The 17,449-nt window shown below is 48.1% G+C and overlaps 1 protein-coding gene across 9 annotated transcripts in view; it reads left to right on the top strand.

Annotated features, from left to right (window-relative positions):
- ADAM15 (ADAM metallopeptidase domain 15) overlaps positions 1 to 17,449 on the top strand; it is a 192,829-nt gene that overhangs the window by 111,229 nt on the left and 64,151 nt on the right. For all 9 annotated transcript variants that reach the window (XM_085638489.1, XM_085638483.1, XM_085638486.1 and 6 more), the window contains 2 exons: positions 871 to 982; positions 15,754 to 15,898. In XM_085638489.1, coding sequence (XP_085494615.1) covers positions 871 to 982; positions 15,754 to 15,898 — 257 coding nt within the window. The remainder of the gene's footprint in view (positions 1 to 870; positions 983 to 15,753; positions 15,899 to 17,449) is intronic.

Raw genomic sequence — 17,449 nt, forward strand, 5'->3', positions numbered from 1 at the left:
CGATAGATAATTGCACTTGTTGTCTACCCACACTAAGCGACTTGTGCAAGTAATGCATTGTGTGCAGTCTTTGTGTATGACTGTCTACACTATGGGTGTGATATAAATAGTGCTGCATTTGTACTGTCTTCTTTCAAAGCGCCTGATATAAATAATGCTACTCTTAGGTGGTGGAGGTTATCATTCAAGGGATCTGATAAAGAGATGTATTGGTGGTTAAAGAGTGGGCTAATGCCACCCAATCTTGGCAAAGGTGGCTATAATTTGGGGGTGCCCAGGGGTCTGGGCTAGTGATATATTCCATGTTTAAAGGTGGCTGGTGTAGCCTGTGTGACAGAAAGCTTAAAGGACACTGTTGTGGACCAATCTGCTAGGTCCAGAGTAGGCAACGGCTGTTACTGGGTGGACCTGTGCTTGTTAGGCTGATGTCTTTCTCTCTTACTTTCATGAGCCTTCATTAGCAGGGGAAATTAATTTGGGTAATACTTACTTGAAGGTGATGTAAATAAGCGACTAGCTAAATTGATTTTTAACAGTGTGTATTAACATTTAATTTGTAGTGACAACAGCTGAATGGAATGTTTTACTTCTACAAATAGTGCAGCGTTTACATACTGCTTGTGCCCACCCACACTTAGCACCTGATAAAATATTCAAAAAGTGATTAGAACCATAATGTGTACCAATAGTTCATTAAAAGCCAGGCAATCTGCTTATGCCAAACCTTATTTGATATTCCACGAAGCCTCCTCTGATTTTTCTTATTTTTTTGCTCTTTGCCCATTCTCCCGCTTTTAACCCTCTCAAATCCTTAGGTCTGTCCCTCTGTTGCCTCATCTTCCTGTTGTGTAAAGCAGTTCTATTTTACAGGTCTGCAACAGCAATGGGCACTGTCACTGTGAGGCGGGCTGGGCACCGCCAGGCTGTAACAGCGCAGGGTACGGAGGAAGCATCGACAGTGGCCCCTTGGAGCAGCAGAAAGGTAACAGTGCATAGTCTAAAAAAGTGCTTTCCAAATGGTGTGTCGCGACACGTTAGTGTATCGGCTGCCGTCTGTAGGTGTGTCGTACAACGCGGTCTAGGCAACACTTTCTAAGCATAATGCAGGACGGTACTGCGAATGCTACTGACACATTCACTGTTCCTGCTGAAGAGGAGGAGTCTCCTGTGGCGGGCAGCGAGCTGTGATTGGAGTCGGAGCATCGCTGCCACCCTCCTGCAGACCTGTTGAAGCATCCGGCAGCTGCAGGGGTAGTGAGTTGACTGTTGGTAGTTCCTGCAGTGCAGCATTCTGTGCCACCCCCCCCCTCCCCCCCCCCCCCCCCCCGCAGTCCCTTTCAATTTAGGGCAGGGGAAGCCGGCAGCACTATCACCAGCGGACATCCGGCGCTCACTGCTGCTGCCCTCCTGCAGACACGTAAAACCTCCGGCTGTGAGTAAAGACTCCGGCAGCTCTCGCTGCTACAGCCCCCTGCAGACTCCCGCCCCCGCAGACCCTTTCAAGCTTACACAGGGGGGCTGGCAGCAGCATCGCCAGTGATGCAGCTCCACATGCTCGTGGTTCCTACAGCGCTCGCTGCTACCGTTCCCCGCAGACCTATTCAAGCTTTCACAGGCCAGAGGCGACAGCAGCATGGCCAGTGACGTGGCTCCTGCAGCTAAACATGCTTGCTATCAACATCATACATCTCATTAAAATAGTAAGTGTTGCTGGTTATATTCAAATTGTTTTAATTCTTGCACATATTTGCATATTGTTACTCCTAAATTACAACAGTCTTGGAACTGTATGTATGTTATTATTTTACAAATCATATATTTTGCTAGTAAAACTCAATTACCGTGTCGCAAAATGATGCATGTCTAAAACGTGTGTCACCAACATAAGACGTTTGGAAAGCACTGGTTGCCCATTGCTTGCCTTTGTATGTTGGTTCATGGTATGTTTGTATGTAAATTTGTGAACACATCTGTTTCAGGATCTGTTTCTTTTTGTTACTGTTGTTGTGAGGTTAATAGCACTAACTCAATTCACCCTTAGACTGACCTTTGAAAGAGTCCCACATATACTTTGAGAAACTTGCCTGTAATGGGGTCTCAAAACGGTAAAAAACTTGACACTTTAATGGTGTACAGGTCAAAGTCCTCCCTCACGTAGTTTTCCCTCACAAGTGGTCCTAAAGACCATGTAAAAGGCTTAACTCAACCAGAGGTGGTGCCGGTGCAGGAATTCAGAAAAAGACGTGAAAGGAAAAACAAGAGAGCTCATCAATACTTAGTATAATATTGTGCAGCAGAATACTTCCTGGATAAAAGGCAGTAAAGTTGATAACATTCTTTTTTCAATAAAAAGCAGTCTGCCCTTGTTACATTGAATGTCAATGGAAGCTCATTAAAGTCTCTGAGAGCAGTGAGAATTCCTAAAAATCACCAAAGAGCTCTTGTAGGACTCTTGTATTTGGGGAAGTTGGACCAATTGACATGACAGACTATGAACAATTAAAGCTAAACTGTGATGCAAGATCGGACAAACTAAAAAAGGTACCTTTGAACAGTTAACATATGTGTGGAATAAAAATAATTCCAGCAGAAGCTGGTAACAGGCGTTGACCAAGGCAGATTCCAAAGCATCACACTGGCAAGAGTCCTCAGTGAAGGGCACTTGTGGTGGTGACGAAGCTTCACTCTCCAAATCTGAGCAAAGAGTTTGGTTCTCTGTTTGCAAAGTTCCTGGAGCTTGGACCTTTTCAGAGGATAGTTGTCTCCAGCAGTGCGTGAGGTCAGTGTCCTAATCAGATTAGCAGATCTGTTGGTGAATAAAATTTGCAGGCTTGGAAATGTTCTAAGCATGAGCAGATGATGCCGGCGTCCCAAAAGGTAACTCCTAGATATGGTGTGTGTGCAGTCTTCTATGGATTTATTTTCCCTGGGCTTAATTTAAAAAAATGTTCTCTTCGCATGCTGCTATCCTAGAACTTGCTGCAGAAAGGTGACCCAGATTAAAATATGAACAGAAATGGTTAAATAGGTCCAGTAAGATAACATCTGTCTCTAAACCTACATGAATGTTGTTTAAACCGTTTGGGGACCCTAGGCAGGCAGGGGTTACTCAGCCAAAACCAAGCTGATTGAGACTTTTTACCACTGATGTCTTGGGGGCTGACCAGCACTGGTTACTGAAACCTGAGGACCAAGTACATCCTTTCAGCACTTGACTCTTAAGGTAGTGAAGCGAGTAGGCCAAGACCTCTTCGGGAGGCACGGTGCGGGTAGAGACCCATAACTCAAGAAATCATCTGGTCGACCTCAGTAATGTCTGTCTACCGCAGTGTTTTATCTTAATGAAAATGGGAAAGTGCTTTATTAAACCAATGTGCAGTACCAGATAAATATATATGATGCATGGTAACAGAGTTTAAATGTTGGTTCACAGGTTAGGCAATAGCAATCTATGAAGGCAAATCACACGTGCAGGCACACAGTGGTAAGTGTCAGCAGATTACTGTGTCTGTGACTCGCAGGTCAGTCTCTTAATAAAACCCAGTTTCTCAGTGCTTAGAATGTAGGCCCACAGTCTCACTCCAAAGCCACACGTCTTTGGGGCAGTGTTCAGTTATCATGTATCTTCGTTAGTGCCATGGTTAGATCTAAAGACAACCTCCCAGCCTCACCCAGACTGGGATGAGATCCCACCCACAGGTCACTGATGAGCCTGTCTGGGTGGCCCAGCTTCTTTTTGCCTGCACAGAACGTCAGGTCCACAGGGAGGAAGCAGGGAAACCCACCTCAGCTCTTGTGTTGTGCCCTGCAGGTCCATTCTAGTTGGATGTGGCCATGGGAAGCAGGAGCACCTGGAGTCTTCAGGGCAGCATGCAGACCTCAAGCAGTGGGATATAGAGGGACCAGCTCAAGCACTCCGGTGACTCCTGAGATATCCTTCCCGTCTGTCATCTCTCCTGGCCACTAGGCTTCTCTTCTGGATGCACTCCATTACACTGTCTTTGGAGGTCTGCTAGGTTCCTTTCCAAGTCAGACGCACAGTTCTCTTCCAGCAAGTAGTTGCAGATGTTCCTTTTTCAAAATTTTATTTCATCCCGTCACCTCGGAGAGTTTGGCTTTCAGCGAGTCCTGAATCTGAAGAGTTTTCTACACCCTCTGCGAACATTCACCTCTTCAATCAGTAAGAAATCCTGGACTCATCTGAGAAAGTGTTAATCTTTTTGTAATAATCCCTTCTCATAGACATAATTTTGAGTCCACTGTCACTGTTTTGGAGCCAGTTCTTCGGTTCATGAATCCTTCTCTCCACAGCAGATATATTGCATTTGTTGCCAGGTGAGGACCCCCCTGAAGGGAATGATGAGAGGTCTCTCTTTAAAGAGAGATTACCCAAAACAAGCACAATGAGAAGTAAGAATCTTATACCTGACCGCCTTAAGCCCCATGGAGTAGCACATCTGCGAGACCAAAAGGCAGACTCTAACAGAATGTTTCATCCTGCACTTACTTACAAAGGAGACTGCTGTCTCCGCCTGAAAACACCTGCCATCTATCCTAAAGAGAGTGCTCTGGCGGGAACAGTCAGGCAGGCCACTGATGGAATCTCACTGCCTGTCTCCATCCTTCCACATATTAATATTTGGTGCTTCACAAAAGCTCAGAAATGTCAGCAAGACACAGTGCTTGTTGTGCGGCAGTTACCTAGCTTTCTTCTTCACCAGGAGAAATGCAAAATGGAACACACAGGTCATACCCCCATAGTCTCATGGCGTACAGATTCATAATACCAGTCACCTGATGTACCTTGTACAAACACCATACGCTCAGGATGCCAGCAAAGACGTAGTCATGCCATTTTAGCAGAATTTGGGAGAGCGACGCTGGGGGGCTTCTCACTTGCTACCAAGGACCGGGAAAAAACCTGTCTGTTACAAGATGTTCAAAAATGGTGTGCTTGCACCACGGCTAAGCATCTAATAACCCGTACATGTACAGGAGTCCTGTGTAAAATGAAAGCACGTTTTGTGCATCCCTCGAGACTAAAGAACCCTACTATGGGTCTTCACAACCTTTACAAAAGCCCCAGGACGCACTCGTGCAGATCGCACATGCTGGCCACTAAAAATCAACAATACAATGGATGCTCACAGTTGGGTGACTTATGCTCTCAAAACCATGCACGGGGCATTCCTAATCCATCAGAAACACATTAAAATAGGCCATGTCTTTTGCCGGTTCAGTCCCGGTCCGGGCCCGGCGTCAGAGCGGCGCTGCCCGGCGCTGCGTCCGACGCGATGGGTGGCAATCTCATCTTTCGCCCGGCTCCGATCATTCCACCTGTCTACCAGGAATCGGATGACGGTGACGACTAGGAGGGGTCTGAGGACCCTCTGGCCTTGCAGGCCAACTTATCACAGGACTGGGCAGATGAGCTGGGGGATGCCAGTGGTCTGGACACCTTCCCTGACACTGGCTTCATCACTCCTCCGACTGTGGCTTCGGAGGAGGGTGCTGCATTTTCCGTGGTGCTGCGCAAGGCGGCCGAAGCCCTTGGGCTGGAGCCGCCTGCTGTGGCCGTGAGGACTAACCTCCTCACTGAAGTGCTCCAACCATCAGCAAGCTCCTCGGAGCCTCTGCTGCAGTTTAATGAGGCACCAGTGGACGTTCTAAAGGGCACTTGGTCCAAGCCCTCCACAGTACCTCCTGTGGATCGGAACATGGCCCGGCGCCACCGCCCTGCACCGGGCGACCCCAGCTTTCTGTCCCAACACCCGACGCCCGAGAGCCTAGTTATCCAGGCCTCTACTTCCCAGTCCTCTTTCCCGTCCTCTCCCCTGGATCGGGAATCTAAGAGGCTTGAACAGTTCGGTAAGAAGCTTTTCTCTTCCCTTAGTTTGGGACTGCTGTCCTTGAATACCGCTTGCCTCTTGGACCGTTACTCTCACTCCCTGTGGGATACGGTGGAGGACGTGCTGCCCCAGTGTCCGGAGGAGGCCCGGACACGGCTCTCCCAGGCTCTTGCCGACGGGCGGAATGCAGCACGCCATGCTATCCGATGTGGACTAGATACTACGGACTCGCTGGGTAGGGTGATGTCAACCACGGTGGCGCTCCGCCGCCACGCCTGGCTGCGGTCCACGTCTTTCTCAGGGGATGTCCAAAGCACCCTCATGGATATGCCCTTTGATGGCAGTCGCCTTTTTGGCGAAAAGGCGGATAGTGCGCTGGTGCGCTTCAAGGACTCCCGGGCTACGGCCAAGTCCTTGGGCCTCTCGGCCCCGCGACCACAAACTTCCGCTTTTCGTATCTTTCGTGGCCAAGGAAGGGGCGCCCCCTCACGTCCGCCTAGCCACCGGCCGCAGACCCAACCTGCACGCGGTCGCGGATGTGGATTCCGCCGAGGCGGGACTGGGGGACAACGTGCCAGTCAGTCCACATCTACCCCGGCAGCATCCGTCTCAAAGCCCTCCCAGTCCGTGCTTTCAGGCCCATTCCACGGCAGTGGGAGGCAGAGTTCGCCCTCACCTGCTCCACTGGCGTTCTACCACGTCGGACATGTGGGTGCTGCAAATCGTCCGAAGGGGCTACTCCCTCCCCTTCGAGACGACCCCTCCAGCCATGCCACCGCAGTGTCGGGGGATCACTTGAATCTTCTGCGGGAGGAAGTTACGGCCCTCTTGGCCAAGGGGGCCATCGAGCGCGTACCTGGTCCAGAAGTAGGTCGCGATTGCTATTCCCACTACTTTCTGGTTCCCAAGAAGGGCAAAGGGGGCCTGCGCCCTATCTTGGACCTCAGGAGCGTCAACATCTTCCTCCGGAAGGAACGGTTCAAGATGCTCACTTTAGCTCAGGTTCTGGCTGGCCTCGACCCTGGAGACTGGATGGTAGCGTTGGACTTGCAGGACGCTTATTTTCACATTCCCGTCCTGCCGGCCCACCGGCGTTACCTGCGGTTCACGGTGGGCCAGGAGCATTTTCAGTTTACCGTGCTCCCCTTCGGCCTCACCAGTGCCCCTCGGGTGTTCACGAAAGTGATGGCGGTGGTCGCAGCTCATCTGCGCAGATTGGGGTTTCCGGTCTTCCCCTATCTCGACGACTGGTTGTTGAAGGCGGGCTCGCCCCAGGCAGTCGTCTCCCACCTCCAGACTACGGCCGACCTCCTGCATTCGCTGGGGTTCACCATCAATGTGCCGAAGTCGCATCTGAGTCCCTCTCAGAAGCTCCTCTTCATCGGAGCGATTCTGGACTCGGAGCAGTTCCGGGCTTATCCTCCGGAACAGCGGATCCGGGATATTTAGGCCCTGATTCCCATCTTCCGGCCTCTATCCTGGGTTTCGGTCAGGTTGGTGCTGCAGCTTCTGGGCCTGATGGCCTCCTGCATCCTGCTGGTACATCACGCCAGGTGGCGGATGCGGGCACTGCAGTGGGACCTGAAGTTTCAGTGGGCCCAGCATCGGGGAAACCTGTCCGACCGTGTCTTGATCTCAGAGGGCACTGCAAAGCAGTTACAGTGGTGGCTCACGGACCGCGATTGGGTCTGTAGCAGATCCCTCTCCCTACCCCAACCGGAGCACGTAGTAGTGACGGATGCGTCCCTCCTGGGATGGGGGGGCCACATGGGAGAGGCGGAGATCAGAGAACTCTGGTCTCCGGCGGAGTCCCGGCTCCATTTCAACCTATTGGAGCTGCGGGCGATCCGGCTTGCACTGAAGGCATTCCTTCCCTCCGTTCGGCGAATTGTAGTGCAGGTGTTCACGGACAACACCACCGCCATGTGGTATTGCAACAAACATGGCGGAGTGGGGTCGTGGACCCTTTATCAGGAGGCTCTGCGCCTCTGGACATGGCTGGAACATCAGGGCATAACCCTGGTGGTTCAACATCTGGCGGGCTCTCTGAACGCCAGAGCAGACGAACTCAGCCGCCGGTGCATGATGGATCACGAGTGGCGTCTTAACTCGGACGTGGCGCAAGGCCTCTTTCGGCAGTGGGGCGAGCCTTGGTTAGGTCTATTCGCCACCGAAGAGATCGCGCAATGTCAGCAGTTCTGCACGTTGGAGTTTCCAGGCGGCACTCGCTCGGGGACGCCTTTCGTCGCGAGTGGAGTTGCGGTCTGTTGTACGCCTTTCCGCCTATACCACTTCTGCCCAGAGTGCTGAAGAAGATCAGGCGCGACCGGGCCCAAGTCATCTTGGTGGCTCCGGATTGGGCACGAAGGTACTGGTATCCCGAGCTACTCAGTCTGTCGATCGATCCCCCGATACGTCTGCCTCTTCAGGAGGACCTTCTGTTGCAGCAGCAGGGGACGGTTCTCCACCCGAACCTGTCCAGTCTCCACCTCCATGCGTGGAGATTGAGCGGCGGCAGTTGATGCCATTTGACTTGCCTCCTGAAGTCTGTAATGTTATTCTGGCAGCCAGGCGTCCCTCCACAAAATCGGTATACGCCTGCAGGTGGAACAAATTTGTGGCATGGTGCACAGCAAAGGCTGTGGATCCCCTTTCCGCCCCTCTTTCTGAGGTTCTCCACTTTCTTCTTTCTTTGGTCCAGCAGGGCTTTGCTCTGGGCACCCTGAAAGGTTATCTTTCTGCTATCTCTGCTTTCTTACGGCTTCCTGATCAGCCTTCTCTTTTCAAATCTCCTGTTGTTTCTCGCTTTCTTAAGGGCATTACTCACATGTTTCCTCCTGTTCCTTTTGTAATGCCTCAGTGGGATTTGAATTTGGTCTTGAAGTTTCTGATATGTGCTCCCTTTGAGCCACTTCATAATTGTCCTCTTCGTCTTTTGACGCTTAAAACTGCTTTCCTTGAGGCTCTCTCTTCTAAGCCTCCTTTCCTTTCTGTCCATCCAGACAAAGTTGTTCTCAGAACTCGTCCTTCTTTCCTTCCTAAGGTTGTGACTGCCTTTCACATTGGGCAGTCTGTCATGTTGCCCACCTTCTTTCCGCCTCCACATCCCTCGAAAGAGGAAGAGAGGCTCCACCGTCTGGACCCAAAACGGGCGCTGTCCTTCTATTTGGATCGCACCAAGCAGTTCCGGGTGGACGACCAACTCTTTGTAGGTTACGTGGGCGCTAAGAAGGGACGAGCGGTGCACAAACGGACCATCTCTCGGTGGATCGTTTTGTGTATCAAGGCATGTTACTCCTTGTCTAAAAAGGAACCTCCTGTAGGGCTGAGGGCCCATTCTATTCTAAAGCGGCTTCCACTGCACTGGGACGGGGAGTCCCCTTGCAGGACATCTGTCAGGCGGCAACGTGGGCTTCGCTGCACACGTTTGCTAAGCATTATTGCCTCGACAGCCAAGTCCGGAGAGACGTTTTTTTGGGCCGTTCTGTTCGCCAGGACTTTCTGGTGTGATCTTGGTTCGCAGACCCACCACCGGGGTTGGTATTGCTGGGGTATCTATTCTAAGGTGAGTAATCTAACTAACGTGTTTCTTTCAGATGAACAAGTTACTTACCTTCGGTAACGATGTAACTGTAAGAAACATTAGTTAGTTAGTTAGATTCCTCACCGACTCACCCATCCTGCAAACCGATATCTAGGGTTAAGGTTATCCCTTTCAGGGGCATAGAATTTTTTGGCACCACTGTCGGTCTCTTGCATGGCTCTGCGTTCCTGGTGCGGAAAGCTATGTACAACAACTGACGTCAGTGCGCGAGGGCGGCGTCTAAGTACTCTGACGACTTCATCCCGGTGCACGACGCCGACGACTGACGCGGAGACGCAGACGACTCCTAGCGACGCGCAGGGGTATTGCTGACGAAAAACTTTCCGGATCCAGCCGGCCGCATGGGGATATTCTAAGGTGAGGAATCTAACTAACTAATGTTTCTTACAGATACATCGTTACCGAAGGTAAGTAACTTGTTCTACAGAAGCAGCACCTATAAAAATAAAGATTGGAAAATGGTAACCACAGAAATCCGTACTATGTTAAAATGACGCAACTGATTCTAACATCCGCCGTTTGTCTCAATATACACTTAGACTGGTGTTAAAGTACTCATTTAGGGCCTCATGTAGGTAGCGAAATACCGGTCGGTAACGGCCGAATTTCGGTAAATATGCCGTTACCGACCGGTATACAGACAAGTGAGATGTAGGAGTCCAAAAACCACTTTTCGGTAAATATGAGGCGGTAAATACCGATTCATAGTTACCGAATACATAATTAACGAATCGGTAAACATGAAGTGGTAAATATGAAGTGGAAATAATTAAAATGACATGTAGGAGCACTCGGTAAATAAGAAATCCAGGAAAATCGGTAAATAAGAGTCGGTAATTAACACGGATTGAAAGCAGGTGGTAACCAACAGCAGTGCAGCTCAGCAATCCCAAAATGCAACAGCGTGGACAGCCTGGCAGCCATGCACGTCATTGCAATGCGCCTACATCTACAGGCAGCAGGACTGAGGGTTTGGCGACGGAAGGAACGCATCCACAGACAGCGCATCACACTATTCCAGCTGACTGATGCAGAGATACATGAGAGGTACAGGCTACACCCCGAAACCATCATGGACTTAAGCAGGGACCTACACCCACTCCTGGACCAGCCAATAAGAAGGGCGCACGCCATACCCCCACATGTGCAGGTGCTCTGCAGCCCACATCTGCTGGCATCCGGCATTTCGCAGGTGGTGACAGCTGCGGTGGGTGGTGTATCCCAGAGTTGCCTGTCCCGTTCCTTCAGGAATTCATTCCCCCATTACATTGGCTGCATTGATGGGACACACATCCCACTCTGTCCACCAGCTGACACAGAGCACATCTACAGGATCAGGAAGTCCACCCACTCCATCAATGTGCATACCGAATGGAATGTTATTGTGAAAGGTCCCGTGGGTGGCAGAACCAAAAGGTGCGCGTATGCTATTGACAACGAGGTCTGCAAGTTGTCGCACAGTGAGGCGGCCTCCAGACTGAGAGCCATTGACCAAGCGAACATGGAGAAGGCCTAAGCCGTTATAGATATTAGCACTAGCACTCTCACTCCTAGGATTCATGCATGAGACAATGGGCACATGCAAGTACACGGCGCATGCAATGTACAAGCCCCGATTTCGGCGTGCGTCCTACGAGGTATCCCAGTGCCTGTGATTACACCTTCTTTCACTGTGCTTGCAAACGGTATTCATTTAAATATGATAAATGATGTTTGCTGCGGGATGTGAGTGGTAATCCCGTACATAACTGTCTCGCATGAAGTTGTCTGCTGCAATACTGTTCTTATTCCACCCCCGCATGGGCGGCGGGATGTTTCCATCTGACCTTCGATTCCAACCTTGAAAGCAGAGTCCAACTAGTTGAGCAGAATAGAGCGCCATTGTCCCACAAACAGGTGCCTTTGGCTTCCCTCGTGAAATATTTGTCCTTCACGTTGCTACTACGCGCACTGAGGAACAGGCGCTTCTGAATACTGACCTCCCCCTGCATTTCGGCTCTTTGATCCAATGTATTATCAATGCCTCGTCCACGACCGGCCTGGCTCAATTTGTGTGAACATGTGGGGCTCGGGTCTCGTGACCTCCTTCCACACTATTATTTGTGTAATTTCGGCATTTTACATTCACTGTTCCCGAGCATCTTTGGAGGTGTTCCGCTGCATCTGGCGCTGGTGGAAGGTGTGCTGCTTTTACTTTTCATACTACGGAATGGCTGCTCCTTCTGTGCCACACGAGCGCCTGTCCCGTCTGCATCTTCTTCGTGATAGGATGCTTGACTTCTATGGTACTTTGCCATTGGCGACTTTGAGCCTGGCTTATGGATTATCCTTCAGGTATTCCTACTTCACCTGCGTACAACCTGTATTGCACTGCCTGGATTGTCCCTTTGAATGGCCTCTGGATTTGTGCTTGACCAACATGCTGTCTCCGGTGCCGGATTTCGATCGACTGATGCGGCCCTTAGTGTCTCACGAGTTGTCCTGTTATGGTGTCCGGATCATGGAGTGTGGAGCGGCGCTTGGTATCCTGGGTAATTGGGACATCTCAGCGGCAGCCTACGACTTCTTGTCCATGAGCTATTTGGAGGAACATTCCGGGTGCCCTCAGATTGTGCTAGAGGCTCCGTTGGTTGGAGCACACGTATGTTCCTTTTCTTTACTCAATTGGATGGCTGAGACTTTTAGTGGCCCTGAAAACGATTGGCTGTTGGAAGCCGTGGCCACATATGCTGCCTATACATTCATGGATTGACTGGATAGTCGTCCATTGCGCCTGTGCTACTGGACAGCACCCTGGCGCGACATTCATTTCTTTTATTTCTCGTTTTTCTCTTCCTGATGGTCTGCTTGAGTTGTTTACTATATATGCATTGTGTTTTTTACAATTGTATGCTGCAATTAATTGGACTGTAGGACTTTGGCGCTGCATTGGTTATGCCCTGTCCTGCTCTGACCAAACTGAACTCTGCTTTCTCTCTTTTCTTGCCTATTACATATTGCTTCGCTCAAGGGGGCGTGTAGTGAGTTCTCCCTGCATACGAACATGCATTGTTCAGTTGGCATGACCGCGTTGAATGTTATGTAGCCATATTTGTGTCTGTGCACACGACACTGCGTTTACATGTTCTTTCTTGAATAAACTGATGACTCGAAAATTCCTTCAGACGAGTGCATTATGTTGTTCCCATCCCAAGCACTGCGCAGCGACCTTGGTCTGTACATGCTGTGACACACAGTCTGGAATTTTACACAATGCATGTTTTCCACTCTGGGTTGTTCGACCCACGATTTAGCCATGGCACACGCGCAGCTGCACATACCTGAAAGTTGGTGCTTTTAATATCACAGACATCATGTTTATTATTCAGACCGAAGGCGAGCCTTCCTGCGAGGAGACTCCTGATGCTCCTGTGATGTGATTTCACTGAGCTGATCTTTGAGGTATGGGGTCCCCTATTCAAGCCTGAGAGACCTTCTATGATGGCATGATTGTGATATTGGCTACTTGGTTAAGGGTAGGTGGTAGTATCCTCGGTATTTTCCGAATCGCTAAATACCACCTCGGTATTTACCGAATCGGTGGATTCCACCTCGGTATTTACCGAATCGGTGGATTCCACCTCGGTATTTACCGATTCGGTGTATTCCGATTCGTAATTACCGAATGTTACCGAATCGGTAACTGTTACCGAATTTTTACCTACATATAACTTACCGATTCTAATTTACCGATTCGGTACGGCTCGGTATTTACGAACCGGTAAAATTTATTTACCTACATGAGGCCCTTATTCTTTTAACCAAGACTTAAACTGCACTGGTATTGGTTTATGCCCGATAGGATATTTTATAAAAATGTTTATTGCTATCTATTGCGACAAAGAAACTTAAAAACCTTTGTGTAAACAGTAGACGCAACTCAGAAGGTTTGTTGGTAATTTGCAGTTTGATTCGCGGGTACCTCTTAGGTGTACGCCGTAAAATCCCAATGACGCGCCGGACATAATGAGGTGCTGATGGTCATATTGCACCACTTGTATACACCTACGGATAGATAAGGAATTCTAAAGGTTGATATATTTGGTGGGCTGTATTTTTACAGTTCTGTTAGAAGTCTTAAGTTTTCACACAGGACTGTTCTCCCCAGAAGTGCTCCTTTCAAGTGTCTTCAAATCATGAGATTTTGCATGTTAGGTTCTCAGGCCTAGCAGTGGACTGTCAGTCACAGGAAATAAGAGAAGGAAGCTCACATTTGTCTTGGCATTATTAAGGGACGTGGGTCATCCTTTCATCTTTGGGTAACCCCAGTCTAGTGCACAGGGTGGGTCCAGAGGAGGGTTCTTTGTTTGGTTAGACACCCTTCAGACTTTTTCTTGAGGTCACCCGCTGCGAGCCCAGAGGCAGATGTGTAACCACAGGTAACTTGAGGAGGAGTTAGAACAATATGGAACCTCTGAAGACAGAAGTGTCCTGTGGGCCAATGGCCTGCTGTGAGTCATTCCACATTTATCAGCCTGCCACAGTCATATAACACAACACATTCAGTGGTCCACTGAGGTAAGTCTTAAGTCCAAGCTAAAGGTAGTTTCCAAAAAACGGATTCCATTATTCCGTTGAGCCACCAGTTTACAAAGGTTTGCTGTATGGCAACGTGCAGTCACAGGTATTCTTATGTATATGGTCAGTTGTAAGTTTCAGACATTCTGCAGCTGCTCACAGACTTCTCCAGTCAACAAAGAAGCAGTTCTGACAGCTCACAGATTAAACAGAGCTGTAGATATATCGTTTCTGGCGTATAGAGGGCAACCATACTGTGTGTACTGTATAGCGTACCACAGTTTTTATGCAGGAAAGCAAGTGCTGAAAGACGTTGCTGGAACTTACAGTTGTGTCTCTTTAGTTGGAAACTGGCAGGCTTTCGTTTGTTGACTGGTGTGCAATTTGTTGTTGTGTATAGTTTGAGGTACTTTTGCTGAGAAGGACAGATTAGGCACTGCCTCCTCCTACAATACTAGCTCTGTCATTCAAACAAATATACTAAGTTACAAGTAGTGCATGACAAAATTAATTCACTATTATGTATATGTTATTTAATTTAAGAATACAGTTTAAGGTCTAGATGAAGATATTCTTAGAATTGCACTTCTGATTAGAAGATACCATGCAATGTAATGGGCTATTTATTTGCACAACTGTGTATTGAGATACTAGTGCAATTTGCCATGCTTGAAATGCCATGTGTGCAGATAGACTGCCCTGGGCAACGGTGTCAACGCATGGGTGTACCATAGGGTACAGGGGCACGATTTGATGAGGAGTTTTCTCAAGACGTCACTGAGATTCTCATGAATACAGTGGAAGCTAAACATTCCATGCGCAGCTAAGATGGAATCCAGATTCATATACAAGGCGATTGGGTCTTGTGATATGGAGTGGTGCTACAACCTAAAAGTCACACTTTTCAGTGATCTCTGGTTCTGTTCAGTTTCATAATTAGTCTAATTGTAGTCACTTCATGAACCTGTGCGCACTGCGTTCTTGTTCGCAGTGTTCACCATCTTGATGCGAGAAAGTATGCATGCAAACCATGTCAATCTATAAGACATCAAGCAGCCAACCTAATATTAGAGGTAATAGATATTCAACTATTGATTGGTGGCTTCTCAAACTTCCCAAATCGAGAGTAGGTTTCTTAAGCTGTGGTTGTTTTGTAATTGACCTAGCTTTCTAGGAGTTTGAAAATGCTTCCTTAGCAGGTGGGAAGTTCACAAATCTATGCCATGCAGAGTTGTTGTGGCCAAATAAAGTATATGAAAGTGTGACATTTAGGCTTTGCATAGGTAGTTTTCCCTAGTGAGATAAATATGGCTCTGTTGCTCCAGTAGTGAGCCACAAGACCAGCTGTTTGTTGTATAAAATTCAGTGTAGCTAGTAACCTTTGTTATTGTTTGAAAGGCTGTGGTCTATAGGTGGGCTTGTTGAGTTAAAACAAGACAGTTTTTATCTTTGCATCCTTTTTCACAGTCCACCTTACAATCATTGATCATGTTCTCATCCCTCAGCTATTGAAATACTGAGAAGAAATTCCTTGACGTGACAAATCCTTGTACAATTAGGCATTATAATTTAGATAAGACATGCATCAAAGTTTTGGAACAAATATTTTTAATATTACGAGCCCACATTAATACTTGCTGTAATTTCCAAAGATGTTCTAACTTTTTTTTTTTAAAGACTGTTTATAGCTATTTCCCATGGACCTGAATCCTGTGTCTGTTTTTCTTGCCCTTTTTCTGACAGAACCTTCCACCCTCACCACTGCCCTCCTGGTCCTCTTCCTCCTGGTGCTTCCACTCATCGCCTTACTGATCTTCTGTTACGTCAAGCGCACCATCCTGCAGAAGATTCTTGGGGACTTCAGCAAGGGCACCAGCTGCCAGCGCAGGTAGACAGACACCTCAGAACTTTAGGACCGAAAAGGAGGCGTGGAGAGATTCTGAAAGCACTGCAAGTGGCAGCTGAAAGTCTGTTCATTTATTTTTCTGTGGCAAGAGGGTCCTTGAACAGAAGGCCCTGTCCGTTTACATACTATGGTGACAAACATTCAGATTATTACATTCCCCATCAGTCGACTTCATTTGTTAGATGTGCTCTCTCCCTGTCATTATTTCTTAGAGAACATCATGTCATAGGAATTTCTAATCAAAGAATTACCATCCTTTCACTGCTGGTGAAGTCACCATCCTGTAGAAACACACACATCTGAAAAGGTTCACATGGCTTGTGTAGCCTGCACATCTCCGACAGTCATACTGTCAAGATCTTCCAAATGTTCAAAAAACCTACCCCAGAAGACATTGAAAGGCACAGGGAATCTGGCTCAGAGATGAGAAATATTCCAGAAGAGCATCTTTAGAGTCTGGTTCTTCAGTCTACACACACAGGGGACCTTTTTGATCATTATCAGGTAGGACACAACTAAGGAGGAGATAGCACTGACCATTCAGATGGACTTTCAGGTTAATGGTATAGGAGCCATGGAAATTGAAGAATCCAAGACTCTTGAACTGTTCACTGGGCCCATGTTTGTTTGGCATTGAAACACTTGATGTTGAGGCATTTATCATCAAGGGGAATGAAGTCACGCATATATAAAAAGTCACCATCAAGGAATATGTCGATGAGTATATTGATGTCGAATCGGCCTTCACATTCTCCTCCGTGGTCGATTAAGAAAGGCTGGCTCTGTTCAACCCATGTTAGGAAACCATTGCCAAAGGAACAGGGTATCTTTAGACTTGATTCTCAGGGAATTCCTAAATAGAAAGTTGTGCCTGGCTGAACCACCTAAAAAAAGACGTGCACTTTTGTTACACACTATACTCCAGATAGGTGAACTCCAATGGAAAAGGCACTTGTTACTCCACTGAGGAAATTTCACTCTGAGAACAGCGTCATGACCTCGGAAGTGTCATGGAGGTCGCATTTTTTGACTCGTCAGATAAAATCACTATAGATTTATGCTGTTAGCTTCATGCTACCTCATGAATGATAGTAACTATTCCATTTGATGTCCCTCAAAACAGATCTATAACATTTGAAGCGTTCTACTTAAAGCACCTTCAGGACTCTGATGCCTTTGGTCCCAATCTTGATTGCGCTACCCATGGAGATATTCTTGACCTTGGCTGCAGCAACAAAGCAGCGACTCCTTATCTGGTTGAGAAATATACATTCATATCAATACTCCAGTTTTCTTTGGATGTATACATGTGCTTATTCATGATTCTGCCTACAGTGTCCAGTCTTCCCCATCATCAACGTCATCCTCAATACCAAATATCAACAAAAGATGGATAATGGATGCTTATAGAATAACGTTGTGTGGCATATGAAAGGGGCAAGTTTTAGTGCTTGCCCAGATAGATTTATCCAATCCCTGTTGAAAATAATCCAGAGGTTCTTAGGTGGCCTCACCAGAGATGAAAGGTAGGAC

The sequence above is a fragment of the Triturus cristatus genome, chromosome 12 (assembly GCF_964204655.1).
Source record: "Triturus cristatus chromosome 12, aTriCri1.1, whole genome shotgun sequence".
Lineage (NCBI taxonomy): Eukaryota > Metazoa > Chordata > Amphibia > Caudata > Salamandridae > Triturus > Triturus cristatus.